This window comes from Bolinopsis microptera, chromosome 3 (assembly GCF_026151205.1).
Source record: "Bolinopsis microptera isolate Bmic1 chromosome 3, MBARI_Bmic_1.0, whole genome shotgun sequence".
NCBI lineage: Eukaryota > Metazoa > Ctenophora > Tentaculata > Lobata > Bolinopsidae > Bolinopsis > Bolinopsis microptera.
This window is the reverse complement of record NC_087074.1, coordinates 7735068-7754970: the sequence shown is the minus strand read 5'-3', so window position 1 is coordinate 7754970 and position 19903 is coordinate 7735068. Positions and strand designations below refer to the sequence as shown.

General features: G+C 40.3%; 3 protein-coding genes across 3 annotated transcripts in view; 2 read left to right on the top strand and 1 right to left on the bottom strand.

Annotated features, from left to right (window-relative positions):
* Positions 1 to 19903, top strand: part of LOC134812251 (2-oxoisovalerate dehydrogenase subunit beta, mitochondrial-like) — a 704467-nt gene that overhangs the window by 546582 nt on the left and 137982 nt on the right. The gene's annotated exons all lie outside the window — the stretch shown is intronic.
* LOC134813145 (cilia and flagella-associated protein 47-like) overlaps positions 1 to 19903 on the bottom strand; it is a 30006-nt gene that overhangs the window by 1195 nt on the left and 8908 nt on the right. Inside the window, exons 25-55 of the mRNA XM_063820831.1 lie at positions 19738 to 19853; positions 19145 to 19361; positions 18736 to 18945; positions 18383 to 18497; positions 17779 to 17943; positions 17442 to 17606; positions 17084 to 17247; positions 16363 to 16614; positions 16038 to 16227; positions 8428 to 8624; positions 8097 to 8250; positions 7734 to 7895; positions 7433 to 7522; positions 7188 to 7296; positions 6514 to 6722; positions 6239 to 6347; positions 5940 to 6073; positions 5071 to 5262; positions 4644 to 4802; positions 4387 to 4530; positions 3971 to 4144; positions 3652 to 3796; positions 3315 to 3454; positions 3012 to 3195; positions 2719 to 2900; positions 2492 to 2605; positions 2084 to 2264; positions 1339 to 1530; positions 1070 to 1216; positions 740 to 923; positions 427 to 588 (exon numbers count right to left, since the gene is read on the bottom strand). Of these exons, the coding sequence (XP_063676901.1) occupies positions 427 to 588; positions 740 to 923; positions 1070 to 1216; positions 1339 to 1530; positions 2084 to 2264; positions 2492 to 2605; positions 2719 to 2900; positions 3012 to 3195; positions 3315 to 3454; positions 3652 to 3796; positions 3971 to 4144; positions 4387 to 4530; positions 4644 to 4802; positions 5071 to 5262; positions 5940 to 6073; positions 6239 to 6347; positions 6514 to 6722; positions 7188 to 7296; positions 7433 to 7522; positions 7734 to 7895; positions 8097 to 8250; positions 8428 to 8624; positions 16038 to 16227; positions 16363 to 16614; positions 17084 to 17247; positions 17442 to 17606; positions 17779 to 17943; positions 18383 to 18497; positions 18736 to 18945; positions 19145 to 19361; positions 19738 to 19853 (5058 nt within the window). The remainder of the gene's footprint in view (positions 1 to 426; positions 589 to 739; positions 924 to 1069; positions 1217 to 1338; positions 1531 to 2083; positions 2265 to 2491; positions 2606 to 2718; positions 2901 to 3011; positions 3196 to 3314; positions 3455 to 3651; positions 3797 to 3970; positions 4145 to 4386; positions 4531 to 4643; positions 4803 to 5070; positions 5263 to 5939; positions 6074 to 6238; positions 6348 to 6513; positions 6723 to 7187; positions 7297 to 7432; positions 7523 to 7733; positions 7896 to 8096; positions 8251 to 8427; positions 8625 to 16037; positions 16228 to 16362; positions 16615 to 17083; positions 17248 to 17441; positions 17607 to 17778; positions 17944 to 18382; positions 18498 to 18735; positions 18946 to 19144; positions 19362 to 19737; positions 19854 to 19903) is intronic.
* LOC134812186 (uncharacterized) lies at positions 11371 to 12818 on the top strand. The gene is made up of 4 exons (XM_063819428.1): positions 11371 to 11416; positions 11706 to 11808; positions 12074 to 12322; positions 12505 to 12818. Exons 1-4 carry the CDS (start codon positions 11383 to 11385, stop codon positions 12689 to 12691), a joined length of 573 nt encoding a protein of 190 aa, XP_063675498.1. The 5' UTR covers positions 11371 to 11382; the 3' UTR covers positions 12692 to 12818.

Sequence of the window (19903 nt, the reverse complement as noted above, 5' to 3'; positions counted from 1 at the left end):
CTTCGGCAAGAGTAGGGAAAAAAAATTAGATATTGGATTATTTTGTTGTTACAAAGTTGCAATATTTTCATCGTAATTTGTCATTGCGCGCGTGCAGGATTGCATGTACTATATAGAATATTTAGTACGCCGCGCACAAATTTTGGGCTAATTTAATTTGAACGGCATCGTTTGACAATTGAAATTCGCGTTGGATACTGCAATTAACTAACACATGCCGAGCGTCGCGCGCAGCATAACAGACGCTTCCTATACTCATAATTATAGGGGAGTGGTCTATATTGCGAAGGAGCAGACTTTTGTCGTCACCGCAGGTCCATCGGGATAGCTCATATATCCAAACCCGATTACTTATTCCCTACGATCTTTTTGCCTTCGGCAAGAGCAGGGAAAAAAATATCCTGACCAAGTTTAAAACCCTCATACCTATCAAGGCTGTTGAGTCTGATGCCCACGACAGAGTCCTTGTGCAGACCTGAAGCTCTAATCACGATACTGTCGTCAGGTTCGGCTGAGGTAGAGTGGATTGTGAACGGGTAGATCCACCGACCTCCATTTTTACTGTCCACTGTTAACTTTACTGTCTTCCTGGTAGGGAGATAATTGTTAGTTTTCAGTATTAATCGGCTAAGCTGAGTCATTGATAAAGTCAAGCTGATTTAATTCGTTGTTTTAGACTACGATATTTATATAAAATCTAATCTGAAGTAACTGAAATAAGAACATAAGAATTCTTTACTTGATGGGTTTGCCGGGAGCGAAGACTAGAGTAAAGGTAATGAGACTGAGGCCAGGAGGAGATATGTGAGAAGAAGAACAGTGTTGTAAAGAAAGCAGATTTGTCTCGTCTACTGAGAAAGTGAACTCTTGTTCGGATTCCTTCTTCTTCCATCCTTCTTTTAGCTCACTCGGTCTATCGCTTACTAAAGTTTAGGGAGCATTATTGTAAGTTTTAACTGTTTTATAAAAAGTTGTTTTCCAAACATTTTTAGTACAGAATATCTTGATGTCTCCCAGATCTACAAATTATGTTAAACTAAGAAAAATTACCCAGATGCCAAACACTTACTGGCTGCCTCAGTGTATTTCACGTTCTGTGTAGGTTTCACTGAGTTCGTATCCAGAATTATTTCCATGAAGCACTCCTTCCGTTCTTTTGACTTGCAACTTATTACCGGTAACTGGTAACCTTTACTAACATTGAAAACTGGCGTTCCTGCAAAAAAGGCCCGCCAAGTCAAGACAAATATGTGATACGAGTAAAACAATTGAACATGATATTTTGTAGATTCTAGAGAGCAGAAACTAAAATTCAGAACCAGTAAGAAGACTATTTACCCTTTACAGGGAATTGCCATTTAACACCGTCCACTTTGGATCCTTCCTCAACTACCTCCACTACAATATACGCAGAAGCCTGAACCATGTCCAAAGGTCTGAAGGTGAATGGTAATTCCAGGACACCCCGCTCTGGCACCGTCATCAGCTCCTCATTCACTAGGAGCTCGAACAGTTCATCTGATGGGGCAACTAAACGGGTTAGCTGGTTAGTTTAGTGTAACTTAGTTCATCCGATGGGGCAACTAAACGGGTTAGCTGGTTAGTTTAGTGTAACTTAGTTCATATGGTGGGGCAACTAAACGGGTTCTAAGCTGGTTAGTTTAGTGTAACTTAGTTGATATGGTGGGGCAACTAAACGGGTTAGCTGGTTAGTTTAGTGTAACTTAGTTCATATGGTGGGGCAACTAAACAGGTTCTAAGCTGGTTAGTTTAGCGTAACTTAGTTCATATGGTGGGGCAACTAAACGGGTTCTAAGCTGGTTAGTTTAGTGTAACTTAGTTCATATGGTTGGGCAACTGAACGGGTTAGCTGGTTAGTTTAGTGTAACTTAGTTCATACAGTGAGTGATGGGTTACTTGGTTAATTGAACTTAACTTCTTGAAGTAACTTGAACTAAGTCAGAGAACTAAATTTGGGGTATTTTAGGCAATACCTTATAAGAATTTATCTTATATGTCAGCATTGCAAACTATATTGATGAATCTAAAAGTTATCCAAACATGAATTAACCATAAAACGTACTTTTGTGTTCTATCTTATTCCTCTCCAGAAGTCTACATGACACAGTTATAGGATGATCTAGAGGGTTCTTGAAGGGTAGGAGAGTCTGGGTGACTTGTCCTAGAGAGCAGGCGATATTCACAGGATCCATCACTGTGGGTCTTATACCCTGTCCTTGCAAGGTGTACGACCATTCTCCTAACTGAAATATATTGTTCTTTAACTGTGCTTTAAGGTAGAACAAAATATAGGATATGAAAATCGACCAGGAGAGAGACCAAGATTTTTGGAGGAGGAATTTGGAGGATTACAGATCGGTGAACTGGGATTTCTCCAGGAAATAATCACGATTCACGTTTTATCATAATTTGAATTTAATTTATCCAAACACCTAAGAAAATATAAAATTGATAAATGTCACATAAAAACCTGAGGGCTGGAGAACTCAACGTGACAAGTATGTTTGTCACTGCTACCAAGAGACGAAGGTATAAAGGTTACTTCCAGGTCTACTTTACCATTTCCTGGGACTGATACTTTCCTCTGAAATAATATCTGGTTGTAATATCGTGAATTGAGATAATAATTGAGATAATAAGCAGGGCCAGAAATAAAGGGTATTTGGCGACGTATCTTCAAAATAATCCTGAACTAACCTGACTGTGCAGCACAAAGTGGGAAGTGTTAGAAAGAGTGATGTGAACCAGACAGCTGTCCGGCAGATCGTTCCTCACTGATATCAGGGTAGTCTCAGTTTTACCCAGTTCAGCGCACATCTGTGGCAGGGAAACGGGGCGGGGTTTCTCTGCGTTCAGTTTCACCTCGTACCAGAACTCTCCTGATAACAGGAACATGAATAACTTTGCGGAGTTTGAAGTTCATATTTTGTAGTTCATATTTTGTACGTAATGACTGAAAAGACATCCTGTATAAAACTAAACGAACTTACCGAGCTCTTCGCTGACAAACACAACTTTTCCCGCAGATTTTCCAATAAAGGTTGGCTTGTAAAGGATCTCATAGCAAGCTTCTGTCTTGGGGCCCACGGAGACAGTCGGGGGTCCTGAAACCCCCTCCCCTTCACACGCTACATCAAATATCACTTCCTTATCAGTCGGGTTAGAGATAGACAGCTGCAAGATACAAATGTTAGTTGTAACCAGTACAGTGCGATTACACACATACTACACACATACTACTCTTTATAAAAATAAGAAAACATCAAAAACTCAGGACAGTGAGAACATCAAACCTCTAGAGTTAGCGCTTTCTTAGCCTCACAGAAGAGATCAACAGTCTTCTCTGGAGGAGGAGGGTCTACAAATATCTCCACGGAGTACCAGACGCTGTGTGCTTCTGTTGTGTTACTACTTGTACTCTCTCTCCCACTAACTGAGGGGATTGTCTGGTTGGGTGCCTGCAGCAATCCATTTGAATATGGAAAATATTGTGAAAAGCAGAGCCAGAGGGATATATTTTGTGCCAAGTCGAACGGGTGCGAACTGCGAATGGAATTACAAATCACGGATGGAATTACAAATTCAGCAGGGTCCTTATAATTAGCTAACTTATATTTGAGTTTGACTTACCAGACCCTTTGATTGACTCGAAGCTGAAAACGCCTTTGTAAACCCCCTGCTTTATTGGATAAGCTGTGATCTCGTAAGGAACTGATATTCCTCCTTCTATCGAGATCTCGTGTAGTCCCACTATGCAATCCAGATCAGTGTACGCCTATTGTGGGGGTGTTTGAGAATCAAAAGGGGCGAGATAATTCAAGAAAATCGATAACTGAATTATCACATTAACAATTTTAATTTCTTGATAAAATATTAATTATTGTAATTCGTATTTGAATGAATGTTTAAGTCTTAAAATAAGGAATTTTAAAAATAAATTGAAGCTAACCTGGAAAGTTTTTCTCCTCTCAGAAGGATTATGAACGTAGACAGTATGAGAAGATTTCTGTCTGGCATGGCACCTCAAAGTAACAGTCTCCTGTGGAAGTGGCTTGAGTCCTGATCCGGACAATTTAAACTTGTGAACTGTTCCGTTTGCTACGTTCGTCAGCGTCAACTCTCCCTGTGGTGTGGAAATATTGTACAGTTTTGTGTTGCAATTAGTACAACCCTTTTAATCGAACCAAAAATAAACTACTGGTGTTTCGGAGCATCAACTGTGAGGGCACCTCCTTTCGGGGTATAGTGAGAAATAAGTAAGACTTTTAAGCTGATCAAATAAGAACTAACCAAGAAGCACTCAAGTACTGGTTGTGTCTGTTAATTGCTATAACAGACAACTAGGAAATAAGAAGAGATACAAACCTCAATTTCGCCCTGATAAAGAGGTTTGAACATGAGAGGATAAAGTGAGGTAGAGGATGATTTGGCGAGCATGGTAGGAGGTCCGAGATACGCCTCACCTTGGATCACAGCAGACAAATTCCAATCATGCTGCGTTTCGTTTATCTGGCAGGAGGTGGATTAAACTCATTGATAAGGAGAAACTGTTAAAGTTTCACTTTCACAAAAAGAAGTTTCATTTTCGGAATTTTCTATTCACTTTGAGAATTTCCACTTACGATTGGTATCTCCTGTACAACGCTCTGCATTGTAGGAGCACTGAAGAGGATCTCTGCCTGAGTCGTACTGGGAGTACAAGTAACCTCCAATTCGTACACTCGGATATCGCCACTGTTTACTAAAACTACCTTGGCTGGGTAGAACCCTTGTCCGTCCGCCTGAAAGAGGTTCATACATTATACATTTATACAATATACATTATACTATACAGTATACTATACACTTACATTATACTAACTCTATCATTCACGAGATGGCCAACTCGACGGTCTATTAAGCAAATGAAATTCAAAGCGAGTCAAAATATGTGTGTTGCCTCAGAAGCACCTGGATATGGCGCATGTGAAAATACAGTTCTGCTAACCAATATTTCTAGAGTGTGAAGAATATGATACCCGATTGTTACGATAAAACAAGATAATCTACCTGGAAGGTGAAAGGAAGTTTAGCTCCAATGCCCGGATCACATGATACCCGCTCCGGGAACACGAAGTGTTTGCTGTTGCAGTGAACCTTGAAGTGGCCGGTGTCGTCGGGCTTGTTGGGTTCCTTGTTTACCTGCTCCAAACAGGCTACACTGGCACTGGCCAGCGTTCCAGTCAACTTTCGTCTTCTTATCTGAGGGAAGAAGGGTCAGGATGACATTCAGATGCTGATGTTGTTGTTTAGATTTCGTCTGTGCGATTACCCAAAGTCTAGCAGTAATTCGTTTTCATAACATTTAAACATAGCCAAGAAATATCCGATTGATTTGGCTCTAACGTCTTAATCCTCATTTTAGACAGAACACGATTTTAATTGAAGAATCAAGAAATATCTTTGCCGCCCTGATTTATATAAAAGGATAAAAGGTCACAAAACTAACGATAATAACATTAATTTAATCACAATAGTGATAATCCTGAAATGATTTACACATCATGAGCAAGTTATGGCCCCCTGATTAGGCCTATCTCAGAATAGCAAAGGTTTAAAATCAAACGCAGACTAATTCTACCAGACCAAATTCGAAGTAATTCTACCAAATAGTTCAAAAAACGTGGGGGGATCTTAATTTCATCTGGAGTGCAAGTTATTGGCATTGACTCATAAGCGATCAGATTTAACAGAGCTGAAAACTTCGCCTTAATATTGTTCAACACAAAATATGAGTTATCTTTTCGAAGGTATCAACTTATCCATAACAGAGAACAACCATCGCAACACAACTGTTCTATGATAATTAGTCTACTATCAGTTTCAAGTGTAGAACAACTTCTAGAACAATCCCACAATGCAATTATTTTAACACTTACCTCAGTTTCACTCATCCTGTGCTGAGCGGTCTCGATGAGAGCCTCCATCTTCTGGGGGTTCTCTGCGGGGATCTCCAGTACCCCCTCCAGCTCCTTTTCAGGGTCACACCGGTACCTTATCACGTTACTGCTACCTGTGTTACCATGGCCATGGTGATGGGTTAGCAGGCAACTTATAATAACATGGAAAGTGTGAGCTCAATCAAGTAAAATGTCATATCAATACTAATAGTCAATATTTGTTGGGTCAATAACAGTAAAACAGACAAAAGTAGTTTAAACTGAGTAACTTTGCTGACCTGAGCCGAGGATATCCTGTCTCATTCTGTCTACAGGAGATTTCAGTCTGATATCCTTGTTTTTAGACAAGTTTAGTGGTTCAGGATACAGTCCCATCCCTTCTATGTTCTGTGTATGAAGACGTGAGATGTTGCTTACAAAAACGTATTTTGTATCCAGATAAAAGTGAAATATACATTATACGTACGTTGAACTATCTAGATGCGTGATATTTTCAGTAAGCTTTTCTGCCACAGTATTTCCCGCCCCAGATTTGACCCTAACATAACATTACTTCAGGATCCAGTACAATAGGATTGAGATAATAAGTCAAACCTGTAAGAATTCGCCAACTCCCGGACAAGAAAAGAGGAGAGCACAGTTCCTGGGGCCAGGGTGAGAGGGGCAGGAACTCCAGCTCTAGGTTAGCAGTACCCCCTGGTGCTAGCTCCACTGTGGTCTCAGAGCACCAGAATGATGATGGGGAACTTGTCGGCACCGCAGCTGGAAGGGGGAGGCGGTGTTTATTATAGTTCTCATGGCGAAAGAGCTGTTAGGAGTTATTAACCCGTGTTTATTATGGTTTCCATGGAATTCAAAGTTTAAAATTGTGGATTTAAACCCCCCAAATCATTTAACTCGACAAGCCACGTGCATAACAGACAAATGTCGCATAAGGAGGATATGCTGAATGGTACGGTTTAAAAATAAGACAGACCAAATCAAATCTAGAGGACGAAGACGACAGAATGCATACTTTGTAAAATTTCCATCGGCTAAATAGACGAATTTCGATTCCTAAAATGAACATCATTCATTTTTAGCGCGTTTTATATATACACAAAATGTGTGGGAGTAAGTGCTTTACATTTTCGAATGAAATAAAATCAGCAGATTCCCCTCATCGAGCGGATTATCTGACAGTTACTGATGTGTACAACCGCATCAGTTGTACAACAAAGTTCCTACCTTTGGTCACGTCGAAACTCCCAACGGTTGTGTCGGATATGTTAGGGTTTTGCTGCTTCTTTCTGCTCTTCAGTCCTTCCTTTAAACCCTTACTCTCCACCAGTGCTATCTAATAAAATAGTAATGATTTAACCAACTCATAACCGTGAATATTGACAAAGGATTCATTATTTCTTGGGTATAAAGAGGAGCTCTTACAGGAAATGTCTCCTAAATACAGCCTAAACCCAAATTAGCAATGTTACCTTGAAGGATCCACCGTTACCGAGAGGGTTGGTTACAGAGAGGGGGAACTTGAGAGGCTTGTACACTGCACTCTCTACTTGGACTGTACTCTGGAATAGAGCTGTGAGTGAAACATGAACTCACAGAAAATAATAGCAGTTGTTATTAAATAAAATGTAGTAAAATCAATTCCAGGGATTTTGTTTTAAGTAAAATTGCACTATATAACCTGATGTACAGAGTACATGGAGAAAACTCTAAGTCTTTGAAAACCGATTCTAAAGCAAGATCTAGTCTATAAAAGAATGACAACAGACTTACGATAGGGAAAATGTCGTTGACGAGGGACTGTAGACTGAACACGAGAGTGCTGCCACACGCTACCCCAGTTCGTCTGGAAACTAACATGAGGGCAGCGTTGCAAGGGTGCAGCCAGCTCGAACTGAACCGGACCTTTATCAGTGCGTGAGAGTTAGCACTTATCTGAAGAATGTTAGGAGTTAGTTTTAGCTGTATGAGAGGGATGAATTATGGATTTTTCTAACGTTAAAATTGTAATTTGTATAGGTCAACTATAACATCTTAAGGTTGGATGGCTGTATATATAATGTATAATGTATAATGTACATTGTACAATGGTGTATCGTGTATAGTGTATAATGGTGTATGGTAACGGTTACTAACATTGAGAGTAGAAGGTTGTACAGAGAACGAGGCGTGGTCCTCACCCACTACAGTCACACAGTAGGAGATTGTCTTGTTGGAAGGGTTCTGAACCTTCAGCTCCTTTAGAACAGGCTGGTGTAACGCTCCTTCAAACATTACTGTTGTTTTAGGTCTGAAATTATGTAGTTTAGAGGAGGTGTAATCGCTCATTCTAGAGGAAATTGGCTGGGTCGTCGATGATATTAAATAACATCAATTTTGCGGAGGACCAAAACTCAAATAAAAACGTCAAACCATTTTCAAAAACCTAATTAATTATGAAATTATTAATTATAAATCCACGACTTACTTGTACTGAGGAAGTGTAATGTAGAGATGAGTAATAAAGAGGAGCATGTTAATGGCATTGGGCTGCATTATATCAGTAGGATGGATATCGTAGTCCATCCCCAGGGTCCGCAGGGCGTGTATTATAGAGAGAGCGTTGTGGAAACACTCCTCCGGGGACCTCACGTTCAGGTACATGTCAGAGAAATGGAGGTTCACCTGTCGAGAGGGAGCTGGTTATTGTTTAGATTATTCTGGACAGAGATTTGGCTATTGTTTAGATTATTTGAGAGTTACATTCTTTATGGTAGTTTTGTTTGTTCTGGAAGTTCGGGATTTTAATTTAATTCATGAACTCGCTCATATTTGTGTGCTTTATCCGGCTCAAGAAGATTATCCTGTTTTAGAGCTTAGAATCTGTCCGTATTTGGAGTGAAAGTGAAAGTGAAAACTTTGTGAGACTAAGAGTAAGAGTGAAAGCTACCTATGTGGACACTTATAATGAAAGAGAAAGTGTTTTAGACTAAGCATAACTGCAGGGTACTCTAAGAATATTCTAGACAGGGACCTTCTTCATTTAACCCTCAATCACGGATTTTCGGATCATTCTGCTGAGTCGACCGGAGCGACTCAGCAGATGATCGGGAGTTCAGAGAAAGTGAAAGGATAGGAGAATAGGAATGGAAGTAAACAAAGTGGGCATTAATCGTAAAAGTGAAAGTGAAAGTGTTGTAGGCAAGAAATGGATGCAACTCAGCAGTCAAATTCATGAGATTCAGAGCATGAGTGACGCGCACAATGGAGCAGGAGCCACCACCAGTAACCTATTATACCAGACTCTCTTTCATCACCCTTTAGACTCTGACAATGCTCAGTTTCTTTAGAATAGCGAAATAATGGTACCTACAAGAAGGTGGTCCCCTAAACGGTTAGCTGCTAGGTAACACTGATAATCGTACAGAAAGAGACTAATTTTATACAGAAGAGGGTTGCTTGGTTTCATTGTCATTGTGAGCATACAGTTATTAGTCCCACTTGTTACTCTCTAGTTTATACAATGAGCAGATAAACTCCCCCACGCATGCAGGCTGCTGACGTAAAAGAAAGAGAAAGAGATCTACAAACGTAAGATAATGACTCTCTGTAAGGGAAACCACTTCTACACCTGCACACGGACACGTTATATAGCTTTAGCAGCCCACAAGACAAATTATTTCCTATCCAATATGAATCTCACATATTGTAAAATTATAACATTATAATGTGAAACTTGAAGGATAATAACTTTGCGGGTATTTCCGTTTGTAACTGAGTCATGTTCCCGCGCTGAGAAGGGACATTTCCTGGTTATATAATAAAAATGTGGACTGGTATGATTAAACTACAGATAATGCTATAACTGCGGATTATAATGGACATGTCAGACCGGATGAAGTGCAAAGTTATTGTTAGCAACCTAACCGCAACTGTCGCCACGCACTGTAAAGTAACTTTCACTTCACTTTCTCTATTAACAGTAAGTTGAACACGTGCTTTTAAAACAGACTTTGTCTCGTGCTTGAATCACAGCTGACAAATAGAGAAAAACTGCGGAGGCGTGCTGAAAATAATACAAAGAGTTCTCAGGCTTTGATACGCAGGTCACCATGACAACAAGAGATGAAACTGAATATAAGATGGGGCGGGAAGATATTTACAGCTCCATTATTCGTAGCTCTAGAGGAAAGTGAAACGAGTATAATTACCATAGAAACGTCTAGATTCTATTTAAATTATACAAAGTATTAAAAGTAAGGACCTGCATGTGATACTTACAGAATACAGTATCTGAAAAGTTCTTTCAAATCTTACAGAGATCGAGAATTGCTAGCCCTTAACAACCCTACTGGCATTTTTTGTGACACATTTTAAAGATTGTACCAGTAACATACAAAGAATAGGCAATTATCAGTTTTATTACGATCATCTTCTTTCTGACAGATGATATTTCAACAGGCAACCAGTGAGCTCACTTCTTCAGAACAGTTTGTTTCAGACGCTCTAAAAATTCAGTTTGTTTTGCACTGAACTCACATTTCTACTCAGATGATATTTATATTCAGAGACAATATTTGCGCATAATGTTCCGCAGCCCAACTGGGGAAAGATACGTCTTTTTGTTTTCCCTCATGTCGGGGAGAATCTTGGGAGATGTTGGGGAGTTGATATATTCCTACGTTTCACTGCTTTATTCTTAAATATTCTTTATGGAGCGTAATCTCCGAGAATAGCCAGAACTTGTACAATAATTGTTAGACATAGAGCAAGTGAACTTACTTTCACTTTCTGCGTGAAACTTAAAGTTTAGTAATCGGACACAAATGCACCACGTGACCGTTTATCGCAGCATTACGCTCCACGTGACTTACTCACGGAAAATATCGCTTTCGTAGAACAAGTTAGAGGTGCTCCATTATAGTATTATCGATCTGTTGCTTTGAGCTCATGTCCGTACTATCAGTTTCTCTCTCGCTGCACGTGGCGGTACTTAGTCGCACAGTGCGCGCCACGTGATTTGCACGTGCATAACACGTGACAGGGGGTCACGCTGCAACGCGGTGTTTTACGCCTGCCTTTTTATGTCACTCCCTGCCACTTCTACAGCAGACAGTTTCTTTCTCAACATTTTAGCTTTAGCTAGCTTATCTGTATACGATTAACATCTTATTCTTATCATACTGTAAAACTTAACCAGATACTTTCGCAGCATTTTCACGGATTTTTGGGTCCTTTAAAAATCGCAAATCTAAATTCACCGCGGAAATTAATGGTTTTACAGTAGCAGTCTATTCTGAGACAATATAGAACCCCGATTATTTACTTCGTTACTGCATCATTAATTTATGAGTTCCTTACATTAGTTACAGTTACCAACTTAATAATTACACAAATTAGTTACTTACATAAAGTTAAACTAATTTACATCTGTTTAGCTAAGATGAAGATGTTCGCTCTCCTCCTCCTGGTGGCAGGTAATTTGCATTTTAAGCTTAATTCTATTTTAAACTACAGCAAAACCCCCATTTATTAATTACCATACTTTTTCTTTCCCCAAACTGCACGGTAAATCAGGGTTTTTCCTGTATTTTGTTAGTAACCATTTGAACTTACATTGAGTGATATATTTAATTTTAACTGAGAAAATACTAAGATTTCTACACCGTTCGTTTTCCCTGCCAGCATATTATAGAGGTTCTACTATATTATATAAGCAATCGATACATTTCTATAATTCTCCATATCAAACAAATGATTATGCAGTTTACCGAAGTGAAGCCGCGATCAAATGCGTGCAGGGTACCGACGGAACGGCAGCTGGAACAGATTGCGCGGGCGAGAGTGAAGCCGCATCCGACTGCAGCCAGTAAGTCATTCAATACTTCACGCAACATTTCTGACACAATTTTCTAGTTGTGTTTCTAAACGCTTTCTGACTGAAGTATATCCTAACATGGTCTGGAGGTGGCCCTAAATCCCACTTATTTTCCTGAATTAATCAGACTCTCTCAGACAGGTATACACCATACCTGGTATACACTACTTTCTAAGACAGGTATTATACACTGGCACCATATCAAATTATCGGGATCACATATGTATTAAGTATTATAAACGTAGATGACCCGCAGGCCCAAGTTCGTCGAATACACAGGGATGAGTGCAGTGGTCGAGTACAAGTGTGGAGCATGTGCTGCCAACACTGAAGCCACGTGTGAGTCCTGCACTGGGGCAGCCGAGGCTTGCAACACGGTGAAGGAGACCGCTGACGACTTCAAATGTAAGAACTACGCGTACAGTGCCACTGACAAGAAGTTCAACGCCGCAGCGGATTCCACTGTTTGCAAACGACTCAAGGCTACCAAGATCATGTGCAACATGTACGTACCCTTCTTAAATATCGATCTTATCATATTTATTCTTAATTAATACTTTATATTTATCCATGATTAATTGCTTAAATGACACCCAAAATTAAATTTGCCTGTGTGTTAATATGTCAAAACAGTATCCGCTCAAGTTGAATCAGCTCAACTCTAACACTAACTTGACACTTTGACAGGCCCGGAACTAAAGCTACTGACGCGTACAAGGTTAAGATGGCGGGATGTGGACCCTGCACAGCTGAAGATAAAAAGAATGAGCTGTGTGCTGAGTGCGACACAGCAGATTGCACCAAGGCCTCCTCCGCCACCGCCCTCGCCGCCCTTCTCCTCCCCCTCATCGCCTCCCTCTACACTCTCTTGTAGGCACATTGTGACTTGTGTGAACTTTGAGAATATTCTTCACGAGAACTTCCTATTTACTTATTTACATTTGTATGATATGTCATTTCTGTTTTACTAATATTTTATTACTTGAGAAATCCTTTAGTTATCCGGGTGTTTTTATTGGTACAAGATATTGCTGCATAGACATTGAATATTGAGTAAGCAGAAATTGAAATGATATAATTATTTGTCAAAGGTCGTTGGATCATTCAAATTAAATAATTGACTACAAAAGATAAGATTATGACACGTTACTTCTGCTGATTTCAGAGTATTATAACATCCACTAACAATATTATAAAGGGACACAGAACATTAAAGAATGAATCGTGATGTTCCAGGCCTAATCTGAACATTATCTTTTTCTATGACTGGCGAGCAAAATGGAACTGGGCATTGTTTCAAGTTAATGCTGTAATCTAGATAGAATAGAAAATAAGGCTCTCCGAAAATAATGATAACCCAATCTGTGGTCGTTGGTCATCGATTCCTATTAGACAAAAAGTTGAGGAAAAATTACGGATACCTGTTCGCCGTTCGGGTAAAGGAAACTATTCCGCTAAAGTGACGTTTTGGTTTATTTATACTAGATACCCTAAAAAATACATGAAAATTACCATTTCAGGATATCTAGAAGCGCCCGGTATATCGTGGCTCGGCAAATTAGAGTTTGACTAAAAACCCTTTAAGGGGGCCGGGGGGTCTTCATCAAAATTCTCTCGAAATCGACTTTATAGTTGTTTCTGATAGAGGGGAGTGATATCTATCAGCTGCTTTTGGTCCCATGGAAAAATATTGTTCCTAGCCGAAATTATCGCCGGTCTAAGGTCAACGCTTATGTGTAATTGTATTGCGCGAGCGATTTTCAATCGCAAATTCTGAAAATCGAGTCTAAAAATCTATCTTCTCCCACATTTTTTGAGCAATCACCCTGAAACTTTCAGGATTTGTTCTAGGGACCATTTAGAAGAGAATGATCATACAGTAAACCAATTCAGTTCGCAGTAAACCAATTCAGTTCGCAGTAAACCAATTTGTATTTGCACTGTTTTTTAGCTCGCTTATCAGTGATCGTTATCAGTGAAAGTGTTACTCGCCACGTCGACTTTCAACAGCGCCGACTGTGTAGCATGGATTTTTCAGTGGACCGGCTCAACGCGATGGACCATGAGATGACATCAGAATTTCAGAAAATATTCAAGGTTGCCAATGTTTCATGTAGATCTGACTTTACTGAGACCGCTTTAATGAAACTTAACAAAAATCCACTCGTCAAAATCATCGGCAGCTTAATGAAATTGGCGGAGAAGAATATTGAACTTTGTAAAAGTGCTGCTGGGAAAATTGATGTCATGAAATCGGAGAAAATAGCGGATCAGAAACTAATTATTGAAACTCAACAAGGACAGATGAATTCAGTTCAGGAGACAGTTAAATCAGAAATGAAAAGTTGGACGGATGTTGTCAAGAAAAACACTGCTCAGCGTCCTAGCGGGAAACCTTTAACAGAAAACTCTATCAAACAAGCCGTAAGGACTGTAAATGAAGAGAAGAAACGATCGAAGTACTTGATGATCTACGGTTGCCATGAAAGTGATAAAGAAGCCGATTTTGAGCTCAACAAAGTTGTCAAGGACATACTTTACGGAACTGACGCTTTCCCCGTGCTCCGCACTGGTGAGGTCTACAGAATCGGAAGGAAGGAACCGGGTAAGAATAGGCCTATCAAGGTCGAATTTGGTTGTGCCAGTGAGGTAGACTTGATTTTGATGCGTGCACGAAACCTCAGAGACAGTGACGTTTTCAAACATGTTTATTTGGGACCGGACAGAACCAAAGAGGAACAGCTTGCGCATAGTAAACTTGTTAAGGAGATGAAACAGATGATCCAGAAAGACTCAAATAAACATTATTTCATACGCGACAGAAAGATCCGCACGGCTGATAAAACCTTATCATCTCAAACGTCCCAAAGCTCCTGATAAGAGTTAATGTATGATGTATGTTGAGTGTTATTTGGTGCTGACTGGAGTTGCCGTGTGTAGATTTACCACTTTTTACAATTAATAAATGAACCGCGTTGAAAGCTTATTTAGTGTGTTTTTTTCAGTGCTGAGACTGGTAAATGTTAAAGTAACAGAACCTGAACTGCAACTCATATTTTTATGCTATTTTCTAGTTACGTCGACACACAAGGCTAAATAGTTTTCGGAGGCTTGCTAGAATTTTATTCTCTATGTTTCTCTATAATTTTATATTGTATGTTTTTTATATTTCGGTACAGACCAGCGCCCATTGGGCGTATTCAACCAAAAAATACAAAATTTTGAGATAGGCCTTTAAAAATTTTTTATTCAATTTTGAAAATCTTGGACCTCGTTTTTTTACGATTTTTTGAGGTCCAAGATTTTCAAAATTGAATAAAAAATTTTTAAAGGCCTATCTCAAAATTTCTAAATGGTCCCTAGAACATATCCTGAAAGTTTCAGGGTGATTGCTCAAAAAATGTGGGAGAAGATAGATTTTTAGACTCGATTTTCAGAATTTGCGATTGAAAATCGATCGCGCAATACAATTACACATAAGCGCTGACCTTAGACCGGCTAGGAACAATATTTTTCCATGGGACCAAAAGCAGCTGATAGATATCACTCCCCTCTATCAGAAACAACTATAAAGTCGATTTCGAGAGAATTTTGATGAAGACCCCCCGGCCCCCTTAACATAGATATATTCAACAGCCGTAAAATTCCAAACGCTTGAAGTCCCCATCATCACCGTCCTACAAGTATGGCCCAATCTCTATAATCTCCCATAACACGACGATTATCCAATTAGATAACTAGACCCCACACAGTGAGCTAGTCATCCATCCTCCTCTAATCACTCCTTGATCTGACTAAAGCAAAGATAATCTCCAATCTCCATCATAGTTTCCCCATTCATCTACTACGTTATAACGGTTGAAGAGTTTGAAGGTTGCCATGGCAAAAAAAAAGGATCAGCTATAATCGAGCAGCTAAACCTCATAATCGACTTGAACCAGAGTCGTTTACCTTCATCGTACATAAAAGCATAAAACATTGGTGTGATTCACAGCTAACACTGTCATAACACAACATAGCTCCACAGTAAACACTCACCAAGAAGGGGCAGTAAGAGGACAGTAAACACTCACCAAGAAGGGGCAGTAAGAGGACAGTAAACACTCACAAAGAAGGGGCAGTAAGAGGACACTCACCAAGAAGGGGCAGTAAGAGGACAGTTAACACTCACCAAGAACTAAGAAGGGGAAGTAAGAGGACAGTAAACACTAAAAACTCACCAAGAAGGGGCAGTAAGAGGACAGGAGAGCCGCGAGCACGAGCCCATCTAACAGATCATTATCAAAAGAGACGATCCAGCGAGTAGGAGGGGAGTTCTCACTCCAGATAACCTTCCTCTGGGTCTCGTAGTGATGAGAGAGCCATCCTAGCAGCGTCCTCTCTTCTCTGCTGTACACTGACCTGGCCAGACTGCTTTGAGTTAGGGTATTTGTAGAGTGTAGCGGATATTAGGTTTAGGGTGCTGTGGACTAGCTATAAACGGTAAATATTACAGTAGTACTTAACTTGTTGAATACGGAGACAGTTATCTGATTATAAACTCACGATTTGTAGGAATCAGAGTTAGCGGGAAGTGACTTGGAAGGTTTGACCTTGACCAAAACAAACACTTTAGCGAGCTGAAGGACCAAGTCCACCCAGGCCTGGCTGGAGTATTTCTCGTGCTTCACAACCAGGATCTCCTCGGACTCGGACGGAAGTCCGCACTCGAAGTTTGAGAGATGAGACCAGAGCAGGAAGTCAGAGAGACTCAGGAACCACTCTGCTTTAACGTGGGTCAGCTTCGCTCCTTGTACCCTTGTAGATAAGGTGTGTTAGTGAGGGGTCAGGTGAGTTATTGAGGGGTCAGGTGTGTTAGTGAGGGGTCAGGTGTGTTAGTGAGGGGTTATGTGTGTTAGTGAGGGGTCAGGTGTGTTAGTGAGGGGTCCGGTGTGGTAGTGAGGGGTCAGGTGTGGTAGTGATGGGTCAGGTGTGTTAGTGAGGGGTCAGGTGTGGTAGTGAGGGGTCAGGTGTGTTAGTGAGGGGTCAGGTGTGTTAGTGAGGGGTCTGGTGTGTTAGTGAGGGGTAAGGTGTGTGGGAAATGAAAATCATCTTAGCCAAACTTAACTAAGCTTTAACTTTAGTTTAGTTAAATACGCAGTTAAAAGGTCTGTTCTAATGATTACACTTCACATCTCGCTAAAAGGCGATACTGACGACGCAGTATCAAATATGACGTCACACACCATGTGACATGACGTCACACCCAACGCATCATGATAATTACTTTAGGAAAGTGAGCATAGTATTGAGTTGCCAGTGTAGTAGTTTGACTCTCTCCTGAGCGTTAGTTGGGATGGGAGGGTTTACAGGGATACCAGGTATTGGTCTACCACACAGGTTCTGTACCAGCTCAAACACACTCCGTCTCTTACCACCATCGTTAGTTACCTGCAAGTAGTAGTGGTGGGTTAACTCTAAAGTTAATAATAATAGCTACTTAGCATGATGGGTTGATATGATTCATGATTGGGCGGGTTGTCATGATACGCAATTAATAAATAAGTTATATCATCTTTAATTCCAAACGTCCCAATATATCGTTAGACTTGTCTGACGGATGATGAAGGCAAAGTGTGACTTACAGTTCCCTTTTTAAGGAGGACAGTCTGCCATATAGTATGAGGTATTGAAACAGGGTTAGGAAGATTAGACCACCCCATCTGGGATATCCACCTCTCTGCACTGTTCAGTACTTGTAGGAGGAAACTCTCTTCTTCTTTTATTTCCTCTTCTTCCTCTTCGTCTTTCTGAAATGAACGGGTAAAGTAGTTGGGCTCTGAAGATAAACTACACTTAACTGTACTTAAATCTTGCTAAATGTAGCAGGATGTAATGTCCTTAATTTGTAATAAGTGATATCTTGATAACCCACTAAAACTTTGCTAAATGTAACATTATTGTCCCAAATGTGGCACTAACCTCAGCAGCATGAGTTTTGATAGGGGTGATGTAAGCCCTGAAAGCGTTCCTTGCCCCGTCCCTCAGACTCAGAGTAGAGAGGGGTGTATAGAGGGGAGGTGCTGATTCGCACTGTCCTCCGGAGATCAGGGACACTGTTGAGGGGGTCGCTGTAGGAGGGGTGTACTGAAGTGGAAACTTTTAACATTAATGTAGAGTCTCAGTCAACCGATTTCTTGCTTTCTTATATATTATTTAAAGGGTCCTATAAAACTGGTATTTATCAAGAAATAATGTATATTATATACCAGTTTGTAAAATTTTCGAATTAATCAATTGCTTGTTTTATTCCGCAAATTAAATAGGGGCTCAAAATTCCCGTAGATATCCAATAGATAGCACGCCGCGCGGCGGAGTATAGTAAAATAAAGGATGTCAAGGTGAGGCCATCTCAAATATGACTTAGAGAAGCAGAGTAATACACTTGTACTATTTGAACAACTAATGTCCGTGTTTTGGGATGTGAGTAGCTACTAGGTAAAAGCTGTGGATTCCTATGTACTCATCACTAATCTAATCTTATCACTGTTAACAGACCCGCATGGCAAATGAGTCACGAGATTACCTGTTGAGTGTACTCCGTCTCTCCAGAGAGGAGGTGGAAGCGAGGATTAGAGTTTACGAAGGGGTAGTTAGTCAGCAGACAGTTCTCCGAGGTCCCTGTTAATGACACAGAAAACCTGCGGAGTAAACTGTTATTAAACAAAGTCACATGTTACAAAGTTCAAATAAAAGGACGTGTCTAGGTGTTCCACTTGTACCTGGTTGGAGCAGAATTCCACATCGTACCATTATGTGGGATAATATAACTGTAGGAGCTCTAAATTATACACAAACAAAGGTCTAAGAGGAGGAAATTTCCGGAGTTTTAGGCCACATGATTACTGTATACTTTAAACTTCTAAACAGTAAACTAACGTGTTGTTAAGAGGATCAATAAAGACAAGTCTAGTCACAAAGCTAGTGCTCTTTTCAGCGCAGTAGTTTATCTCCAGTGTAATCGTCTGAGAGGGTTTGTCCTTAGAGCAGGGAGGCAGTTTCACTTTCTCCGGGTTCACGGTGATGGGGGTGATCACGTCACCTTCATCTGATCTTATCTCGTCTATCTCTATTGTTATCTCCACTGGACTGCAGGGTAGGTGACGGCTGTTATGTGGCGATTATTATTTGAATTAAATTATTGAGACTAAATTATGCGCACTAATATCACTGGATTAATAAACTTTCGTCATCAAATTGACGCAACATACATGTGAACTGGAAATTGACAGTTTAGTAAAATTAAATAGAAAGTGAAAGCGAAACAAGATGATAGTTGAGAACTAACCAGGTGTAGTTGAGAGCAGTGAGCTGAAGAGAAGTAGCAATACTAGCAGAGAGGGGTGTGGGCAGTAACATAAGGTGCTGAGAGGAGAACTGTAGTTTGGGAGGCTCCAGAGACCCGGTGACAGAGAGGACACGGTAAGGGTACCGCTCCACTGACTGGAGGACTAACGGTAAAATCATCTCGTAGTGGCAGTCCTTACCTGCAGAACGTGTGATATCTGTGAGAATAGGGTTAGTTTGGAATGTTGTTAGGGGTCGAGAAGATAGTAGTTGCTTGATCATATCTACCAAGTGTGTCATTTTATACAGATTAGCTTGCTTCAAGGGTTTGGTATCACAAAGTATAAGAACATCAGCCTCGGAAATAACCTAACAGCAGCCGAGCTACGGCAGTATCAACTACATATTATATCAATACAGGAATTATCTTAGTTTTTAAAGCTCAAACCTGTCGGTTCATCAACATTCAACAGTTATTGTGAGATAAGTACCCTCACAAAAGGAGAAAGAGGTAACTAATAAGATATGCTAATTCCATTAGAAACTAAGAGATTAAAATCTAAGTACCTACCTGCACACATTTCACTGACTTACCCGGAATGAATTGTAGTCCGATGAAGGTAGACTCCTCGGGTTTCAGAGTCTTCCAGTTAACAGAGTGCACATCGATTAGAGCTGGCAGAGTTGGAACATTCTTATCGTTTGTAAACCTGGCGAAACAAGAACTATAATTTGGGAAACTCTTATTATATTATTAGGA

What these genes read in the sequence shown, in the direction of transcription:
- LOC134812186 (XM_063819428.1), top strand. Translation starts at nt 11,383, where the DNA reads ATGAAGATGTTCGCTCTCCTCCTCCTGGTGGCAG. An exon ending in TCTCCTCCTCCTGGTGGCAG is followed by an intron (nt 11,417 to 11,705) that starts GTAATTTGCATT and finishes ATGATTATGCAG; the next exon opens with TTTACCGAAGTGAAGCCGCG. An exon ending in ACCAAGATCATGTGCAACAT is followed by an intron (nt 12,323 to 12,504) that starts GTACGTACCCTT and finishes ACACTTTGACAG; the next exon opens with GCCCGGAACTAAAGCTACTG.